This window comes from Alternaria rosae (genome assembly GCF_020736505.1).
Source record: "Alternaria rosae strain MPI-PUGE-AT-0040 chromosome Unknown BKA58scaffold_11, whole genome shotgun sequence".
Lineage (NCBI taxonomy): Eukaryota > Fungi > Ascomycota > Dothideomycetes > Pleosporales > Pleosporaceae > Alternaria > Alternaria rosae.
Window position 1 is genome coordinate 774044 of NW_025763580.1, and position 14441 is coordinate 788484.

General features: G+C 51.6%; 6 protein-coding genes across 6 annotated transcripts; 3 read left to right on the plus strand and 3 right to left on the minus strand.

Annotated features, from left to right (window-relative positions):
• The first annotated feature begins 435 nt into the window (after positions 1-435).
• Positions 436-2483, plus strand: BKA58DRAFT_393615 (uncharacterized protein). The gene has a single exon (XM_046171106.1). It carries the CDS (start codon positions 642-644, stop codon positions 2274-2276), a length of 1635 nt encoding a protein of 544 aa, XP_046020974.1. The 5' UTR covers positions 436-641; the 3' UTR covers positions 2277-2483.
• A 172-nt stretch (positions 2484-2655) lies between these two features.
• Positions 2656-4917, minus strand: BKA58DRAFT_405928 (heterokaryon incompatibility protein-domain-containing protein; the record flags this gene model as incomplete). Its single annotated transcript, XM_046171930.1, has 3 exons — positions 2656-2979; positions 3025-4382; positions 4467-4917. 3 exons carry the CDS (start codon positions 4915-4917, stop codon positions 2656-2658), a joined length of 2133 nt encoding a protein of 710 aa, XP_046020975.1.
• A 555-nt stretch (positions 4918-5472) lies between these two features.
• On the plus strand, positions 5473-6582 carry BKA58DRAFT_54034 (SGNH hydrolase-type esterase domain-containing protein). Its single transcript, XM_046175487.1, has 3 exons — positions 5473-5758; positions 5811-6408; positions 6460-6582. Exons 1-3 carry the CDS (start codon positions 5704-5706, stop codon positions 6542-6544), a joined length of 738 nt encoding a protein of 245 aa, XP_046020976.1. The 5' UTR covers positions 5473-5703; the 3' UTR covers positions 6545-6582.
• A 518-nt stretch (positions 6583-7100) lies between these two features.
• Positions 7101-8497, plus strand: BKA58DRAFT_414732 (uncharacterized protein; the record flags this gene model as incomplete). The annotated part of the gene is made up of 7 exons (XM_046172507.1): positions 7101-7355; positions 7409-7488; positions 7539-7635; positions 7687-7814; positions 7867-7935; positions 7986-8133; positions 8189-8497. The coding sequence occupies 7 exons, from the start codon at positions 7101-7103 to the stop codon at positions 8495-8497; spliced, it is 1086 nt and encodes a 361-aa protein (XP_046020977.1).
• A 364-nt stretch (positions 8498-8861) lies between these two features.
• BKA58DRAFT_299458 (kinase-like domain-containing protein) lies at positions 8862-9569 on the minus strand (the record flags this gene model as incomplete). The annotated part of the gene is made up of 1 exon (XM_046166907.1): positions 8862-9569. A coding segment is annotated over one exon (708 nt), but the record flags the coding sequence as incomplete, so codon positions are not given.
• A 1061-nt stretch (positions 9570-10630) lies between these two features.
• On the minus strand, positions 10631-12816 carry BKA58DRAFT_369293 (voltage-dependent anion channel-domain-containing protein). Its single transcript, XM_046168960.1, has 2 exons — positions 11763-12816; positions 10631-11712 (listed from the first exon to the last, which is right to left on the minus strand). Exons 1-2 carry the CDS (start codon positions 12629-12631, stop codon positions 10788-10790), a joined length of 1794 nt encoding a protein of 597 aa, XP_046020979.1. The 5' UTR covers positions 12632-12816; the 3' UTR covers positions 10631-10787.
• Between the last annotated feature and the right edge of the window lie 1625 nt (positions 12817-14441).

Here is a 14441-nt window from a genome sequence, read left to right on the forward strand (position 1 = left end):
CCTTTGTGCTGAGATTTTGTGCTGAGCCTTTGTGCTACTGAATAGGGGTGTAATGTGATCTGTTCTCAACCTCGCGTTCCGAGTGGGGGTTGGAACGTTTAAGGTAACACTATAGCATGATTGAACTTGGCTGGGGAACAAGTCACTCTGCTTTCAGATTCCAAATTGGTCCGCTTGCTAGCCATAGCGCTTAGATACATGGCGTTGAGACGCAAAGGCGTAGTGATGGGTGAACGCCTGAAATCTTGGCGCCGGGTTTAGCCTAGCGTTGTATTGAGAAGCTGCACGTAGCCAAATCTGCACGGGGCTACGTGAATGATTTGCTCCCTGATCACTCATGCTGGCTGGAGCTGCATGGTATCTCCCGTCTCTTCCCCGACCGGTGCCGAGTTGCATTAATCCTTTTCGTGGGGACGGCAAAGCGAAACGATGAGTGTTGGTGGTTCCTCGTCCCCAAGCCCGACATAGCGTAGGATTGTCGCAGGCAGGAGCCTCTTCCTGCACGCTGAGTTTCGCGCATCCACGAAGTTGCTCCATTCTGTCGCATACCATCCTGCACGCATTTTCTTGGGTGGCAATCTAAACCTGCTCATCCACGTCGTTATCATCTTATAGAGTAGTCAGTGCCGAGACGTACAGCTATGACAACTTACGACCCTCGAAAAGGCGAGAGATCTACTCAGATGCGTACAGCAAGACAAGATGTTGACATGGTTGACGCACCGCCAAGAGAGTCACCTTGGCCCCCACGGCTTCGACCGCGAAAACTTGAATACAGACATGGAAGCGTAGAGACAACACAGGATGTTTGTAAGAACGACAACCATGTTCAAACTATGGAGATGTACGACCACAGCCATACGTCCCACGCTACATGCGAAACCACACAAATTTGGCAGTCTGTGCATACAAGGCAGGATCCGCACGCGTCGGTAATCTCGGCAAACGGCACACCGAATCGATTCGCGCGAGACCATGGAGACGACGACGATCATCACAGGTACAAACGTGAGCAAGATCGCACAAGGAATGTGGAAGACAGGTCGATAGCCTTGCAAGAGTCGCATCAATTGTTTGAGATCCATCCGGCGGCTGCGACTGAATGGAGGGCAAAGGCAGAGAAAGATTTCGCTGAAAGGAATTCTCATCTAGATGCTCATACACAGAGCACCAGTCAGATACACAAGTTGTTGGAGGATGAGCTGCAAAATAAAGCGAAAGACTTGGCAAGCGTCCTTGAGCAAACGAAGCTCAAGGAAAAGCAGCTGGACAACGAGAGAGAGCAGTGGATAGCCGAAAAGCAGCAGCAAGAGTCTGATAGACAACAGTGGGAGTTTGAAAGGCAAGAGTGGAAGTCAAAAGAGAATCAGTACGCCGCCGATATAAGAGACTTGACGTTTCAATGGAAGAAAGCGGCAAAACAGCTCAATGGGCTGATAGCCCAAGGTCAAGGCCATCACCAAGTCACTGACAATTACCTCTGTGGTTTGATCACACAGCTGAGGTACAAGATCCGAGATTTCGGTATCCAGTACTTCTCCGAGAAGCTTCCCAAGCGCCCCAAGTTCGAACAAAATTGGGTATGGAAAGAGCACATGGCGTCTACTACGAGGGATGAAAGCTATGCGGATTTTGTCAACTATCCAGAAACCCGTCCCAGCGTCATACAAGCCTTCCTATGGAGAGTGATCGTTCACGAGGTCTTTTCCAAGTTCAGATGGGCTGGACCAGCGTCATCCCCGATCACGAACCTTTTCAGAGAATTGGAATCGTGCCTTCATGGAGGAGGATCATCTCCTGCTGATGCCGAGGCCACGAAGAAATTGCACACCTGGAGGGCCACTACTGTCAGTCTTTTGTTGGATTCCATGGGCCAGCTGAAGCGGCGTCAAGCCGATAACGAGCTCCAGAGGTGGCAGGTCGAGCTTCACAATGACATGCACAGAAACCTCCGTCTTCTAAAGCCAAAGGATCAGAAAGGTTGTAAACAGGACTTCCTCGACATCATTGACGGGGCAGTCAAGATCGATGAGGAGATCAGCAGGCAGGTTTCCCGGGTGGAATGGACATTCGGTTTTGGGAACGGTATGCAGACTCTCGATCTTGCAACCATGGAGCTCAGAAAAGGGGAACCATTCATTCCAAACTCGGAAGTGACGTTAGTGATCTCTCCGGGGGTGATCAAGCAAGGCAAGTCGACTGGCGAGGGCTTTGAATCAAGCGTATGTTTGTTGAAGATGGAGGTCTCATGTGAGAAATCTGTATCTCGCCTGTAATCTCACGGTATATTTAGACAGACGGCATTCACCTGGCTTTTTGTCGTTTCGGCTTTCCTCGAGAGCGGGTAGTGGAGGAGTCGTTGACGTCATTGATGCTATTCAATCCGCGTGTAAAGGGAGAACGTGGAAATTCGGAATCACCTAGCGCGCTGTCTCCCGACACCTGTACGGAATATCTCATGCGATAGAAAGGGATAAAAAGCAGATGCGAAGGCTGATGATGATGTTCCTCTTTGCGCTGTAGACAGGTGCGTTTATAGCACCTGAGCACTAACAGTACGGCCTAGACCCGATGAGATTACGCCAAACTTCGGCGAACCCCTCGTGTATCCACATGCTTGGCACAAGACTGTCCAGTTGCCACCCAACACATAAATCATGCGAGGCTCCTCACACTCATACCTATCACAAAACTCATACTATCCCATTTGGATAGGTGTTGATGAAAGCTGGTCTTGTTTAACAGCATCGAGATCTTCGTCCAAGTTCTCATCCATCTCTCGTACCACGGGCGAGCTAGAGCCTCACCGGCCATGTAACTGTGCATGTAAGCTTCACCAACAACAGCGAACATGCTGTTGCTTGGTCGAAATACGATCGTGACATTACAGTCAGAGATGATGAAGACCATGTCGCGAGACTGAGCATCTACTGGACAGATCCCAATGTGCCCATTCTTCGTCACGAAAAGCCGCCGTTGCTGCATGATGTTTCTCATGATCGGTGCCCACCCATCGCATCATACATTGCCGCCACCAGTAAGCGTCATGAGTAGGAGCGAACCATCTCGGGTATGAGGCGGTTGCTCTCTTTCCACCGACACTTTCCGTCGTGCCTTGGTAGATACGAACTCTGATTGTAGGATAAAGTCGAACGCTCGATTGATAAATTCATCATCACGTATCGCAACAATGTCTACATACCAAACCTCCGCGAGACTGTCGAGCTTCCTGCTCAACACAGTAAGCACCCTCGAACCCTCGCTGAAAGAAGCAAACGCCTCTGAATTGCCAGCTGCACGGTAACCGTGTCCTAGGAGCACGAACAGATCTGTAGATTCTCCGTGGGCCAACTTCATCAGGAGATGCCGAATGAAAAGCAATACTGGTTCTTTTGCGTTAGCCTCGCGTCGCCAATCCGGTACCCATGATGGCAAACCATCATCGCCGTGGATGCCGCTTGCCGTCAATAAAATGTCCATCCTACCCTCTCTTCCCATGATATCACGCGCAGTCTCCTTATACACCTGCTCCATCGGCTTGCGGTAATCAGGCGCCATGGAGACACCTTCGGCGTCGCCAACTAGACCCAGCACAACGAATACCTTATCTCTTGGATCCGTAGACGCTCGATCCCAGGTATTCCAGAGCAGCAACAAAAGCGAGCTACCATTGACTCTGGCCTTGGTTAGGTGGATCGCCAAAGTATACCGTCGTCGTAATGTGTCCCACTGCAACTGTCTTTTCATGCCTTTCACACTTTCGCCCATCTCATCCCATGCTTCAGTGTAATCCATGGCCTTCTGAAAAGTTTTCCATTTGATCATCGTAGAACCACATTGAAGTGCTGCATCTGAGGCACACCATACTTCCTGTACTATCCAGGTCCGTCCCCACCAAGGGCGAGCAAGTAGTTCATTTAGACTCTTCCAATGGGGCTCCCGGGCATTCTGGTAGTACTGGTCATAAGGTCTAACGAGTGTGTAATAGAGTCTGGGAAAGCCCGATACCGCAAAGTCGTTGTTCATGGCTTCTTCTATGGCTCTCGCCTCTTGTTGCTCGCGCCGTTTGGCTTCGTGCGGGTCTAGTCCAGGTTCTTCGATGCGAAAGAAAGTCTGTCCCAGTAATTTGTAAAGTTCCATAAGATGGCTTTTCAGTTTCTTCAAGTAGTTTGGGCTGTCAGCTCGATTCTGACTACTACACAAAGCTCCAGCAGAATGTAGAGGACGCGGCCTCTCGTTAGTTTCGAGTTCTAGGGAGAGCACATGTAAGGAGAGGAGTTTCTCATCACTAGACATCGCTTTATCGTGATGATCAAGATCTGCCTGGCCATCTTGGAAATCTAGTTGATCATCATGATCACGTGGAGGGGAAGGGAGTCTTGCTGGTGACCGTCAGTCTTTAGGGCCCAGCTCTGAGCTCTTCTCGCTAGCTACCCTGCAGCCGTCCCGCCATCTTTTCCGATTACGGTTCTTCTTTGTCTTGGCCATCATCTTCAAAAATTCCATGGCCTTTTCGTTCGACGCAGTCGCTGGCCCAATCCACACAATCACGCGCATCGCATTCTGGTAAATCTTTCTCATGATAGCGACTTGACTATTGCGCTCAGCGATGTCTCTTTGGTTGACACAAATAGCGTCTATCCAAATCTTGCGCTCTTGTGACCTATGGCGAAGGTGTTCGAGCGCGACATGAAGAGTGGCAGTAACCGGTAGCGAAGAAGCGTTGATCGTGACGGGCCGCTTATGGTCATCTGTTCCCCAGGCATACGACAGGCACTCGTATTTGGGATGCAAGTTGATGTCGGCATGCTCGATACCAAGTTTGATTGTCAATCCGCAGTCTCCAGGAAGGATGGTGATGAGACGGATATGATCGGGCGCAGGCAGGCTCTCGTATTGATAGGATGGAATGTCCATAGCTACACCATGGCATTACCAAACTGGTAGATTCGCGACTCCAGCTATAGTATGAGCTATTGCGATACTGCCAAGCTCAGCTAAGAGACCGACAGGTAGGCTTCAGTTGTGCTAACAAAGCAGTCTATCAAGACTATTCGCATACCCGTTCAGGATATCTTGTGCAACACGCACTCGATGCGAAAGATTATGAGGCTGAGGGGCCCTTGGTGTTGTGGACAGGAGAATGTCTTAGGAGCCATACCCAGTCGAGTTAGGATGCGGGGAGATTTAGGGACAGCTGTCAAGGCCAAATTGCTCTCCACATTGAAACATCGAAACATCAAGGCGAGGAACCGAGGCTAAAAGCGACTCCGGGACACCGAGCGCGTTAACGGCGATGTTGTGGTCACTGTATGCGTATTGCGAGGCTCTGCATGGCGCGTCGCAATATCGACTCTAACCGCAGACGTGATCATGTCGCGCGCGTTCGAAGTCGCGTCGTCGGATGACGACAAGGCGCACAAACCTCGCTCCACTCCGCCGCCATCTTAGCCGTAGTTCTGCCTACGGAGAATTCGCGTCCACGAGCTCTGTCGCAGATTAATCAGAATCGGCACGCGCTAATCTCTCGGCTTCATCAAATCGACGGAGAAACTGACGCCATGTGTGCCATTTTGAGGGTGCACAAGCACGCATGGACTAGATCTGGGGTACGATGAAGCTGGGCGTTTTACATCAAAAGGACGTCCTACCTCCGATGGTATCGCTTGTGCGTTATTGACAGGACCTCGATATCTGATCACGATGCTGTCAAACATGATGACGCGATTGGCTCTGCCATTGGCCATTCTCTCATTCTGTAAGGCTCTTACACGTATCGTACACATGCACACGTGACTAACGAGGTGCAGTCCTCTCCTTCGTCAATGGTCTTCCCCACGATGCGCTCGTCGCACGCCAGTCGAAAAACCTCCGCATTCTGCCGCTAGGCGACTCCATCACCTGGGGTTACATCAACGGCGGCGGTTCAAACGGGTACCGTGAGCGGCTGCTGGCCGACCTCAAGTCTGGCGGCTACACCGTTGACTTCGTCGGCACGCAGAAGTCCGGAACAATGGCCGACAAAGACAACCAAGGTTTCCCTGGCTACACCATCTCCCAGATCCGCGGCGTCGCTGCCGGTGGTCTTGCACTGAAGCCCAACGTCGTCTTGCTCCATGCCGGTACCAACGATCTGAACAGAGGAAACCCTTCCTCAGAGCCAGATGCTGATGCGCCGAGACGACTTGGGCTTTTGCTTGATGACGTCCTGAAGGCAGTCCCCAACGCAGTCGTCATTGTGGCTAAGATCATCCCATCGAAGCAATCGGGTCTCAACGCCAACATCAAGACTTTCAACAATGCGTTGCCTGCTATTGTCGCCGCCAGGGTTAGCAAGGGATCGAAGGTTTCCATCGTCGATATGAACGTCCTCAGCACGTCGAGCGAGTTGAGTGATAATCTGCACCCGTGAGTATTGATCCGTTTCTCTGGAGGTCGCTCAGCTGACTGATCTTATAGGAATGTCGCTGGATATGCGCGCATGGGTGACATCTGGAATGCTGGCATCAAGGCTGTTGCCGGTTCGATTCCCGCGCCTGCTTAGTCGTTCCTACTCAAGGACTTGTGGGGCTCAGGCGCCAACACGTAGTAGCGTGGTAGAGTAGGACACAACAATAAATTCATGCCACATGCCACGACTCCGATCTTTCCGAAAAAGCCACATCCGTTCCCATGTTCTTGAATGCACGTTCCCTAGCTTCTCCACGAGGAGACGTCGATCCCCGTGCTCCGGTACCACATGTCGCGCGAAGAACGTGGTCGTGTTGGTGAAGTAATCTCAAGCCTTTAGCCGAATGCGGGATCAGCATAGTAGTTCCGCAACTGCCGACATTGCCTCGATGCCACGAGGTCGTACACATTAGGTGAAGTTGTGGTGACCCTAATATGCGTTTTCTGGTACGGACGGGGTCGGCAGTTGCATGTCGAATGTGGAAGTCGAGATGGATGGCGAACGTTTGCGTGTGGGTCGCATTGGGTACGTATGAAAGTTTCGTAGAGCATTCTTTCGAGTACTTTATCTTCCAGTGCGTCTTCTTTGCATCCTTCTGTACTTCATCATCACCTACGCATCCTGCTGTAAAGAGACATTACGAATCGTCATGCTGTTCCCCACTCTTCTCCTCGCTGCCGTCGCGCAGGCTGCGCCTCAATTCGGTGGCTCTCAGGGCTTCACCATGTTGCGTTTTGGGTGCGCTCAGAATGTCATCGACCGTATCGATCCTCTTGTCAACCCCGGCCAAGCACCCTCGCCGCACATGCATCAGGTAGTTGGCGGAAATGCATTCAACATTACGATGCAGTCGACAGACATTTCCAAGCTTGCGACATGCACTACTTGTGGGTACTCGGAGGATGTAAGTCAAGATGATGAAGGGGGTACGATCGAGGCTGACGGGTTGGGTGACAGCTTTCCAACTACTGGACTGCGAACGTTTACTTCAAGGCACGCAACGGAACATACAAGCGCGTACCTCAAATTCCCAACAGGTACTTCTTCCTGTCAGAAGTCCGAAGTTCTTCGTACTGACTTGAATCAGAGATCTCTTCAACGACAAGTACACCGGAAAGACTACTGGAGGCTTCGTCGTCTACTACGTCTCTGGCGGGAAGGGCCAAGTCACCGCCTTCAAGCCCGTAAGCCTTCATCCCTGTGCATGCAAATTCGACCTCTAACACAGCATACAGGGTTTCCGCATGCTCACTGGTGATGCCACCAACCGCGTCTCAAAGGGTATGAAGACTCAGACTTGCTTCCGATGCTACAACGCGCCCAACTTCGGTGGCGACAATGCCGCGCCTTGCCAGGATGCCAAGTGAGCATGCACGTCTCCTTGTACTTATGACTAGGTATACTAACGCTCAAAGACTTGACACTGAAGGCTTTCCTACGACACCTTGCCCGGGTGGTATTCGTAGCAACGTTCTCTACCCAACGTAAGTGACCCTTCGCGCGATGACTCCGCATCAAGCTGACTTCGCAACAGATGCTGGGACGGAAAGAACCTCGACTCGCCTGACCACAAGTCACATGTCGCATACCCCACCAACGGCCCGGCTATGTTCTCTGGTACCGGAACCGGTGGCAACTGCCCATCGACTCATCCCGTGAAGATCCCACAGGTCATGCTCGAGGTCAGTCCCAAGACATCCATCATTGTTCATCGCGACCAAGCTAATGTGATTGCAGGTCGTCTGGGACACCAGCAAGTTCAACAACAAAGCCGAATGGCCTGCCGATGGCTCACAGCCGTTTGTCCTTTCCACCGGTGACAACACTGGGTATGGACAGCATGGAGACTACGTCTTCGGCTGGAAGGATGACTCGCTGCAGAAGGCTATGGATGATGCCAAGGGCTGCATGGGTGCCAACTGCGGTAGCTTGAAGACGCAGCAGCCTGCTGATGGGAACAAGTGTCTTGTGCCCAACCGCGTAAAGGAGGAGCGCGATGGCTGGTTGGCGGCGCTTCCGGGTATGGAGGGTATGCCGATGTTGTAGTCAAGCTTAACCTCACATCAAATTATGAACATAGTCAACTCCTTGCTTGTATCTGCGATGTTAACACGATAAAGACTCCTGGCAAATAGATCCTTCTTTTTGAACGCGCTGAGTATACGCTGGCAGTCATCCCCTGGACCTAAAACAGGGCTATCGCGGTTGTCTAGACTCAGTTTGCATTCCAATACGCTGTCTGACACCTTGAACAGTGAATCTGCCGACCAGGATCATTTTGGAGGATCATGTCGGTGACCCTGGAAGCCGAAGGCCTCGATGTAGAGTCAGTCCGCATCATCTCCTGAATGGCATCGTTGATCCCCCAATCGTCCTCCAAATCGAAAGATGGCAGCGATAAACGACCTGGAAAAGACCGCACAATCTCTTGGAAATTCCCTTCGTAAATCTGGTCATAGGAGGCATCATTCTCCAGCGCCAGAACCATCTCGATGAACACACACCCAAGAGAAAATACATCCGATTTGGTATTCCTTCTCCCCCACTCGGCCACTTCCGGTGCGCAGTATCTCCTAGTGATACCTTGTGGATTACCAGTGGTCGTGCTTCGCCCGGTAACCCCGAAATCGTACGAGAGGCCGAAGTCGGTATACATGACCTTTCCCTTGTGGATCAATATGTTTTGCGGCTTGATATCTTTGTGTCTGACAGTTTGACGATGAATGAAATCCAGAGCGGAGGCTAAACAGCCGAATGATCTACGCAGAACGCGATTCTGACGTGCATTCTCCTTGCTGATGTCCTCGCCGAGCGAGTGGAAGCCTTGGTCGCGATAGTTCTGCAAATAATTTGCCAGATCTCCACCATCCGCAGCCGGGTCGAGGATCATAGTGAGCTCTCTCCCCTCGATACGAGTTGAGTGTACCCTAACAATGTGATGATGGGGCAAGCGTTGCATGATCCGAATTTCGTTGAGAAGCTTTCGTTTCGCGTCCTCAACATTACGAGAATAGACGTTTCTGATAATCTTTCGTGCAAACACCGAGCCCGTGACGAGATCGAGGACTTGCTCCACGCTTGCGCTTCCTCCATGGCCAAGCATACGCATGTGTTGATATGTTGGTTCATTGTTGCTTTGGTCCTCATTTTGGATGGATTCAGCTGTGACGTATGAGGCCGGGATCTGCACGTTGAGGAAATTCGCCGGTCTGGCGTTTTCCTCAGCTGCTAGCTGCAGCTGACTGGGAATGCTGGTATGCTTATCGTCATCGAGTTTAGTGAGGATGCCACTACTAGGTCTGTATTTTCCCGGCACTCTGGGAACATGACTCAGGTCAATCGTTCCAACTCGAGGATCTGGGTCAAAATAGTGCTCAGAGATTTGCGGGTATTCGTGATCAATCGAAGAGGGTCCAGATACGTTGGGTCGATCATCGGCGTTTGAAGGATAAACATCTCGGAGACGCCTTGGGGGATTCATCTTCGATACTACTCGATTATCGTAGGCCTGCGACGAGTGCTCGAGGTTCATTTGGCCAAGTTGTCGCTTGGCAGCGGGCGTGCTTCGAATACCGTGCAGGCTGCCCTGTTCCCTTTCGAGGTCCATCTTCGCAGAGCAGGAGGATGTATACGCAAAGGTAGGCCGGAAGATGGCGACGAGAGAAGTGGCCTGTCGCAGTAAAGATTGAGAGAGGAGGCTGAGTCTGACCGCCGTGCCAGGTCATGTCATCAGTGCCATCATGCATGAGTGATTGGCCTGCGTCCGATGGGCGCTGCTTCGCCCCCTACAGCCTGACAGGCCCCAAGGTGAGTACAAAATGTGGCGTACAGCATGTTGAAAGACATGAATATAGTGATAAACGCAATGGAGAGTGTATCTTATATTTGCAGAGATGAAGACGAGCAGAATGCACGCGTAGAAGTTGCCGTGTGCGACGTAGGGACGCGACGAACTCGCGTGCGTGTGTTCGGAGGTGCCCAGGCTTTTAACTAGATTCGGTCTAGCCCCAACGCACCCGACTCGCAGCTCTCAAGTGCTGGAACACTTCGACAGAGTAGACCTGAAATTGCTATACACCAATAGCATCATGTTGCAGTCTTGAATTTTCTACTGGCATTACGCGAGTGGGAATGAATTGCCAGCAAGTCATACACTCAGGCCAAATGTAATGCGGGTTTCCGAAGAGAACATCTAATTAACATACATATCTACCGAAAACTAATACTAACGCTCGACCAAAGCATCGCTCTAAGGGGTATCGACGACAAACTCTATGCAGATAACAAACTTCTCATACTTTTCACCCTCTCCACACACACCAACACGCCATCGCCTCTACCTCCTAAAGCTCCATCCCCTCCTCCTCGCCCCAATATCAGTCTGCGACCTCTCAAGCGTCGGCATAGCCGTAGTCGTAGGATCAGACCTCGTCAGCGTCGTTCTCGCACGACTCCACGCCCTGCCTCTCATACTCTCACCACCGTCAGCCAACTCCCTCTCTCTTTGCCTCCTCTGCTGTTCTTCCGCACTTTGTTGTTTCCATCCGCCTTCGGTTCTATCCTCTTGCTTCTCTGGCCACAGAATCTGGTGAATGAGAACAGCGCGTACGTTCATGAAGATGACGAAGAACCACATCATGACGAGGGCGATGGTCATTGCGCAGCCAATGAGGGCGATAGCTCTGTTGTCGTTGAGGGCGCGGGCGATGGCGAAGGTGGATGTTGTGAGGGCTGTGTTGGGGAAGATGAAGGAGTACCATGTCATTGCGAAGTCCATCTTTCCTCGCCTAGCACAGGACCAATGCGCACCGACGCTGACGAAGAAGAACCACAGTGCGAGACCCCAGAGCCATAGTCCCATGTAATTTGCGCAAATCATGCCGACCTTGCCTGCGAGCTCGCCGTTGCCTTCGCCCATGAAGTCGCTAGGTACGGTCTTCGGGAGCTCTTGGCCCATCATGATGACGCCGGCGATGGTAAAGCCGGACGGACCGACGGAAATGAACATACCCGGACGAAGAGATTCCTTGGGAAGCTTCTGCGTCATGAGACGGTAAATGAAGGCGGCGTAGATCATGAGCGATACGAGGAAGCCTATGCCTTGGATGACATATCCAGTCAGGATGATAGTGAGGGAAATGGTTGGATCTTCAACCTTGGGTGCAAGGTTACCAGCGTGAGGTCCGATGATGAGCAAAGGGTATGCCGGGAAGATCCAAATAGGCGTCATTTGAGAGATGGTGAAAGTTGTGGTGGACCACCTGAAATTGTTAGCATACCTGTCAGCATACGATGTGAGAGAGAAACGAACATGAGCAGGTAGATGCCGATTGAGAAGCAGACAGCAAGACCGCAGTCCATCCAGAACAAGACAATCATGCATCGCTCCAACCACTCTCCCACCCCAGCCATGTCAACTCCAAACTGACTGATATTGATCAGGATGATACCAAAGCTGACAATGGCGGCAGGAATAAACAGTGATTCTGTAGGATGCAAAAAGGAGGCCTTGAACGTCCGCGGATAGAAGTAGAACCGGCAAGAGATCATAGCGACGTTGAACAAGAACAGAACGATGTTGAGGATGAAGAAGATACAGCCAAGCGCGTAGATGCCGCGGAAGCGGAATGGGACGGTATACAGAACGTTGGCGATACCGCCAGTGGCCATGGTAAGACAGAACCAGGTCCAGGTGAAATGCCGTATCCGCTCCTTGAAGCTCAGCTTCGTCCTCTTCTCCGGTACGTCTCCATTTCGAGCGCTGCGCTTTGTACTTCTGCTGGTTACAGTAGCTAACACCGCCGGGTTCTCGCGTATGGAATCGTCAGTCTTCTCCGTAGAGTTTGTGTCGGTCCTCTCATTCTCGTCGCCGTGGTACTCTATCTCTTCCTCTTCGCGCTTAATCTGCTTCTGCACGTCGTTGGCAAGGCCTTCGGGCTCATCGCGGCTCAGGGGCGTTGCCAAGGTGAGGTTGGGATCATCGAAGGGATTCTGGTTCGTCGGATCCGGATGCGGCGTCGCGACATTCGGATGAGAGCGCCATTGCAGTCTCTCCTCTGCACTCGACACGGAGGCGGTAGAAGAACTCGACGCTGGTCTGTGGACGACGCTGGAGAAAGGCGGAAAGCTGTCGTTAGTAGGCAAGCGGCCTATCGCGAGATTCTGCGTGTTGCGGTTCATGATGCCAAGGTCAAGCCGCAGCGGTACATGCGGGGCGAGCGAATTGGCAGTCGGAAATTGTGGTTCAGCAATGACGCAATGATGTCCACCCCTTTTTGCTTCAGCACGTGTCCAGATCTTTGGCTCGACGCTAAACACAAGAAAAAACTGCACAAAAAAGAACACTCTGATGAACTGCTGAATTCTGAAACAAAAAAGCCCGGCGATAAGAAACCCTATGTACCTGCACGCGCCTCCCATAAGAGCACCGCTACAACAGTTTTTGACCAGCCCCCCCACCCCGTCGATCTGCCGCACTTCCAGTCGCGACAAACCAGAGGCCAGCAAAACTGCGTAGACATGGCCATAGCGGCCACACCATCTCGGCTATCTAGCCGGTGCCCTTGGAAGACGCGTTGTTAGCGGCAAAGCGGAACATAACTCAAGAGCAAACCCAAGCGTTTCAGAAGTTCCACCTGCAGGTTACCGTCACCATCGCTGTGTAAGTGTGTTCTACACCCGTTCCCTCCGCGTTACTGGCGGGAATAGTTGTCCTCCATGATAAGGATTTGACGTGCCAGTGGGTTCTCGGAGGTTCTGACGTTTCAGCTGGCCAGGGGCCGACCCGGCCGAGAACTACTGCCCAACACCAAATTTCAAAACATCAAGTGGCCCAACATAAGCACTTCTACAATTTCAGTTCGTTCATGCTGTATATAGGAGTCATCACTGCTGTAATTGTGCCGAAAGTCTCTGTCGGGAAACGACATCCAGGCTCACTAGCAAACACCCCCCAGGGCAACAGCGCGCGGGACCGTGAACTTCCAAGTTCACCCGTTGCTTTTGAAACACTGTTTCTTGCCTGTTCTGGTGTAGATCTTACGGTTATGACGGCTGAAGATCTCTCTATGATATCTCTGTTCTGTCACGTGCAACGGGGCTGGCAAGAACGGCATCTTCGATTGCGACTACACTGCGGAGGCCGTTAGCTACATGCCGGTTCTTAGTCCGGAACCGTGACGTATGGAGACATGTACCCGAATGCACATAGGCTGGGGGTTGGATCCAATGATGTACTCTTGAATGTGTAATCGTTTTGTCAATGGCTTACAGTCGAAGTGCAGTGTCAAACATTCTGCAGCATTTTACCCTGACATGATGTCCAGACCGTTCGTAAACGTTACTGGCATGGAACGTGGTGACACAACACCAAGCTAAGGACGGTAATCTACTCCACTTTTACCCGTCGAAGAGGGTACATCTGTCGAACGCCGAGAAATTTGCGTTGTACATACGACCGCGGACAACAATCGGCATACACATTTCTGAATCAGTCCTCGTCTAATACACCGTACCCGTACAGCTGGCAACACATTCCACCATCTGCCGTTGTTCCGCCTGGGTACTGGCAAGCACGGCAGCTGGCAAGAAAGAAAAGAACCCGTCCTACAAGCGCTACACACTGAGAGGATCTAGATCTTACGCGCTCTCTGTATCCTCTCAGGCACACGCAACCATGCTTTTATATCCACAAATCACGTTCCACTTCGGCAATGAACTTCTTACCGACTCTTAACAGCACCTGGACCTGTTCTTTCGAATCCTTCTACGCGTGTCCCCACGTAAAGCAACGTCACAAAAGACCCTTTATGCACGGCCAGTAGTTCATGTAGACATCACCGTAGCTGGTGGATTGGCTAGTCAGACCCTGAGGCGTCTTGGGCGGCAAACACGGCAAGGGTAAGATACTAAAGGTAGCGTATTATGCGCCTATCGTTTTGATCTCTTAGCTATGTGCATGACGAGTGCGGAGCATACCCACCTACCTTTT